The 5912-nt window shown below is 40.5% G+C and overlaps 1 protein-coding gene across 1 annotated transcript in view; it reads left to right on the forward strand.

Annotated features, from left to right (window-relative positions):
• Positions 1-5912, forward strand: part of Apob (apolipoprotein B) — a 44674-nt gene that overhangs the window by 20141 nt on the left and 18621 nt on the right. Inside the window, exons 19-20 of the mRNA XM_023710934.1 lie at positions 1641-1823; positions 2420-2541. Of these exons, the coding sequence (XP_023566702.1) occupies positions 1641-1823; positions 2420-2541 (305 nt within the window). The remainder of the gene's footprint in view (positions 1-1640; positions 1824-2419; positions 2542-5912) is intronic.

The following is a 5912-nucleotide window of genomic DNA, read 5'->3' on the forward strand; positions in this document are numbered from 1 at the left end:
TTTCTACTGCAGCCATTAGAGTTGAACCCTTTGTGTCTCTCTGGCAAGATATTGTGCTCCTGAATCAGATGGGTGGGTCTTGCCTCTAGCCTCTTTGCAGGGAGTTCTGCTAAAGGGTTCCTTGCTGGGCCTGCACTCTGGGTCGAATGAGGATCCGTGGGCCCTGGGTGGTCTCACTCACTTGCCGGGCCTGCTCTCTGGGTCTATTCAGGATCCTGCGAACCCAGGTAGTCTCACTCATTCACCAAACCTGGGCCTGCACTCTGGATCTATTCAGAATCTGACATACCCCGGGTTGTCTCACTCACTCGCCGGGCCTGCACTCTGGGTCTATCAACACTTGGTTTTAAAGCACTACCAAAGTTGAGGAAACAATATGGGAAAAGAATATGATGTTTAAAAGAACACATCCTTTACACTTACTAATTTTTTAAGTACCCTCCTCCCATTTCAGAGGTTATAAGAAGGGAATACCATAATCTATCCAGAGGTTACAGACACAGACATCTTAATCCAACCCCAAGTGAACAGCTCTACAGAGTATCTCTCACAGGACAAACAGGAGAAGGCTAACGTATATTCATTGGACTACAACAAGAGGGAAACTGGAGATATGAATAAAGCATCTCTGGAGCCATGATAAGGATCGCAATCAGATGTCAGATGAATGACGAGCGTCCCCAAAGAACCCTGCAAAGGGAAAGTAGCCTTTTCGTGTGAGGGAGAAAGGAGCAGGATAGAAGGGAAGGCAAGCAGTATGTTCACACGTGTACAGTGCGGGGGACAGCGGGAGATAGGACTCATGCATGTCAAACGCTGGTGAAAAGAAGCAACAATAAGAGGTTTAAGAGCTGATTAGCTTTTTGTGGTAGTGAGAACTAGCTGAGAAAGACAGTTAAAAGGGGAAAACTTTACTCTGGCTCTGAGTAAATTTCTGAAGTTTCAGCCCTTGCTGGATGGGTTCCATTGCTGAGCCCTGAAGTGAAGTGGAGCATCATGACAGAAGAGGAAAGGAGAGGAAAACTGCAAAGCTCACAACAGCCAGGCGGGAGACAGGGAAAGAGCCAAAGAAGGAAGGCCTGGGAAGGGAAATGGCCCCCAGTCACATCCCTGGGCCCAGCTCATTTCCATCATCTCCCAGCAATGCCATCAAACAAATGATCACCTCGTTAGTGGGTCCACCCATTGATGAAGTCAGAATTGTCATGACCCAGACACTTCCCAAGAAGCCATCAGCAACTAAGCCTCTAACACATGAGCCACTTGGGATAACCTATTGGATCCCAACCATAACAGAGAGCAGGGTTCCCATTGCTTAAGTTCATTCCAAGTGAAGTGCTAGGTGCCACCTCTGAGTCTCTGTTTCCCCTTTAAACTGAGAAGACTGTGCCTGCCATTGGAGGGATTAAGGGTAAGTACCTAAAGAACTCAGTGCAATGTATGAAACATAAAAGCCTCTGTGATTGCCAGTCATATTGTTGTTCTCCCTATTGTTTATTTCTTACTAAATCAAATAATTGGAGGTGGATATGCAGTAAGAAGTAGAAAGGAGGATAAGATGGTATGTCTGTAGTGTGAATCGGTGATGTTCATTTCAACTCATGACTTGAATATAACTCAGATCTTTCATTCTTCACCAGCAATACATTGCATTTGGTCTCTACCACCAAAACAGAAGTGATCCCACCTCTCATTGAGAACAGGCAGTCCTGGTCAACTTGCAGGCCTTTTATCACAGGTCTGAACTACTGCACCACAGGCGCTTACTCCAATGCCAGCTCCACAGAGTCTGCCTCCTACTATCCACTGACAGGGGACACCAGGTGAGGAATACTCAGTCCCCAGCTCTCATCTGCTTACCTCCCATGTACAGCCACCTGGCAGGGCAAAAAGGAAAGCATCATGCGGAACTGGCCTGGATAACCTGGCTTCTCCATTTGTACTGTTCTTCAGATAGATAGCATTGGTCCTTGGGCCAACTCTTTTTTTGTCCCCTCTTTTCCTTCAGGCAGATTGCAGCTTAATCCTAATTCATTGTCAGAGTTTCTGAGCTTCCACACCCATTCATCTGAGCTTCTTGGAGTTTGCTAGTGTGTACAAAGCCTGCACTGTGCTTTGAGATTCTTTACCTTCCACCCCTACACACACACACTCCTACTTCTTGTGCTCAGCTTTGCTGACAAAACCAGCAAACCCCTACTCTACTTGTTCAGGAGCCCTGGGAATCCTAGGATCATCCCTTATCTTGGGCTCTTGGGGGAACTGAAGGGCATCATCAAGATCATTATTAATTAGTTAAGGACAAGAGATGATGTTAAAATTAGTGCCATATTTTTATTGCACTCGAGGCTGAATTGTTTGAGAGATGTTATTACCATTATCAAAACCTCTAATATTTGATGTGTTGTGACATTTGTAGATATGAGATGGAACTTAAGCCTACAGGAGAGGTAGAGCAGTATTCTGCCAGTGCAACCTATGAACTCCAGAGAGAGGACGAAGCCTTAGTAGACAGGCTGAAGTTTGCCATTCAAGCAGAAGGTAGGTATCCAACAGCAGTATGCTCCAGCTCTGCCCTTAGTCTCAGGTTCAGGATTCCCAAGGAGAACATATTTCATATAACATATTTAACAAATAGATGCTGACTGAGTGAGCAGTAAGTACCAGGCCTCAGAGCTGGGGCTAGAACACAGAGCAATGGAGAAGGAATCAAACTTTCACAGGAATTCCAGTAAACAAGTAAATATTCAAGACATCAGAGAAGTACTGGGGGGTGCGTAGCGGGACCTCAGGATTTCTGGGAGAGGGGCAGGGCAGGAAGGACATGCATCTGAGAATGATAAAGAAACATTGTCCTGGTAAAATAAGCACAAATCAGAGATGGGGTAGAAGCAAGGGAATAAGTCATGTTGAAGAGTGCTACACACTAAGGCCCAGCAGGTGCCAACGCCCCAAGGCTGTGTGGGTGCCATGTGGAGGGGGTGTGGAAGCCATATGGCTGAAGCAGAGAGGCCAGGGATAGAAAATGGGACCAAAGAAAGGGTAGTGGGGGAAAGATGGTCTTACAAGCCAGGGTAAGAACTTGATTTTTGTTTATTTGTTTTCTTTTATGACTTTAGTCTTTTAAAATTTTTTGTTTTATGAAAAAGTAAAACAAATTTTCACAATCAAATAATAAGAGAATATCAGTAGTTATTACACTGTGTATCATTATCTTCATAGAAGTTACTCCAAGTACAAGACAGAAACTAAAGAATTCTTTTTTTTTTTTTTTTTTAATGGTACTGGGAATTGAACTCAGGACCTCATGCTTGCTAGGCAAGCACTGTGCTGCTGAGCTAAATCCCTGGCCCCCCCAAAAAATTGTAAAAAAGAAACAAACAGATAATAACACAAACCTTACTTTTCAATGAACTAAGATAAACTAGAAGGATAAATGAAAGCAATTAGTGTATCTATTGAAATATTTTTTTTAAAACAGAAACTTATTCTTATTTCCTACTTGTCTTTCTTCTATTTTGTTCTTTATTTGCATTTCTCATATAAGATAAACCATGTGATACCTGAGCTTGTGTGTCTCTCTCACTTCACTTAACATTACGTTCTGAAGTTGCATGCATTTGCCTAGCAGTGCCTCAAGTTTATCTTTCTTCATGGTAATGTCGACTCCATAGTGTATAAAAACCAAATTTCCTCATCCATTCATCTGCTGACAGAAATATACACTGTTTCCATGACCTAGCTATGGTAAATTGTGCTGCCACAACTATGGGTATTCATTTTTCCCTATAATACAATGATTTTTACATTTGGGAAGATACATAGAGAGGGAATGCATAGATCAAATGGAATTTCTATTCTTCATTTTTTGAGGAATCTCAATATTTATTTCCATAGCGGTTATACTAGTTTACATTTTCACTAACAATAGTTCCTTTTTCCTCACATCCTTGCCAGAATTTTTTATTATTAGATGTTTTGAGAATAGCTATTCCTTTTGGGGTAAGATCGTATGTCTGTAGTTTTGATTTGCATTTCTCTGATGACCAGCAATGATGGGCATGTTTTTCACGGATTTATTGGTCATCTGTACTTCTTTTCAATGTGTCTATTCATTTCAATTGCCCATATTTTGACTGGGCCTTTTCTTTGGTGGAGCTCTATGTCTTTTTTCAGTCCTTTATATATTATTGATGTTAGTGCCCTCTCTCCCTCATTCTCTGCAAACAGCTGCCAAAAATTTTTTCCTATTCTATAGATTGTCTCTTCACTCTAGTAGTTGTTCCTTTACTATGCTGAAGCTTTTTCATTTGATGTGATCTCATTTGTTCGTTCCTGGCACTGTTTTTTTGTCTCACTGAGGCTTTCCATTCAGAAGGTCCTTGCCTATGACTTCCAGAGTTATGCCTATCTTGTCTTCCAACAGATTGCTTCTATGTTGACATTAAGATTTTTGATCCATTTTGATTCAGGTTTGGTACATGGTGAGATATATGGATTTAGACTCAATATTCCACAGTTTTTAAGACCTTGAGGTATATCAGTAAGTTACTTGTTTGCGCTTGTTCTATTTTTCTGACGTGTGCATTCACCACTCTCCTACTGGGTGCTGGTCAGTCAGGTCAGTCTGTTAGTTGTTACCTCTACTGCCCTGTGTTACAAAGTTTGCAGGCACTGGGTGCAGCTCTCCATTCTGGAGCTGCCTGGTTATCTTATCTCCAGTGTGTTCTTTTTCTCCTTTGTCAGGATCAAATAGTTGTATGTGTCTGGTGTCATTTCTACTTCTTCCATTCTGTTCTATTGATCCACATGACTGTTTTGTGCCAATAAAATGGTGTTTTAATCACTATAGCTTTAGAATACAACTTCAAGTCTGGGTTTGTGAATAGCCATTTTGATCATAGTAGGTCTGCCTAATCAGGAACAAGAAATAATTTTCCATTTTCTGATGTCTTCCTTTATTTTTCTTTTCAGTCTCATATAATCTGCACTGTAGAGGTCTTGCCCTTCCTTAGGTTAATACTTAAGTATTTCAATTTTTATGCTATTGAATGATATTGTTTTTTATTTCTTTCTCAGTGAGTTTATTCTTAGCATATAAGAATGCTATTGATTTGTATGTGTTTATTTTGAATCATTATACTTCTGAATTCAGTTATCAATTCTGAGAGTGATTTAGTGGAGCTTTTTGAATTTTGTAATAAATGATCATGTCATCTTCAGATAAGTATATTTTCACTTCATCCTTTCTTATATGTGTCCCTTTTGTTTTTTTCTTTTACATGATTGTTTGGGCTAATAGTCTGAGGACTATGTTGAATAGAAGTAGTAAGTACGGACATGCTTGTCTTGTTTCTGATTTTAGAGGGGAGGATTTCCCCATTTAATATGACATTGGCAGTAGTTTGATCATAAAAGCATTTTATAATGTTGAGGCAAGTTCTTCTAGATGTATTTTCCTCAGGGTTTCTATCATAAGTAGATGATGGATTTTTCACAGGCTATTTCTGCATCTATTGGGATAGTCATATGACTCTCATGCTTGCTTCTGTGGTAAGTTATAGTTATTGATTTGTGTGTGCTGAAGCCTCCCTGGGAGGAGTCCTAGTTGGTCATGATGTACAGTTTTTATGATGATTTGTTGCACTCTGTCAGTATCTTATTAAGGGTTTTTTACATATATGTTCATTAGAGATATTGGTCTATAGTTCTTTTGGTTTGGTTCGATCTCTGTCTACCTTTGGAATCAGGATAATGTTAGCCTCTGAGAATAATTTTAGAAGTACTTCCTCCCTCTCAGTTTCTGACTTTAGAGGGGAAGCTTTCCCCATTTAATATGACGTTGACAGTAGTTTGGTCTTCAAATTCAAAAGTTTGAGGACTATTGGTTTAGACCATACATGAAGTAGAAT

Source organism: Octodon degus, unplaced genomic scaffold (genome assembly GCF_000260255.1).
Source record: "Octodon degus isolate 3935 unplaced genomic scaffold, OctDeg1.0 scaffold00019, whole genome shotgun sequence".
In the NCBI taxonomy this organism is placed as follows: Eukaryota; Metazoa; Chordata; class Mammalia; order Rodentia; family Octodontidae; genus Octodon; species Octodon degus.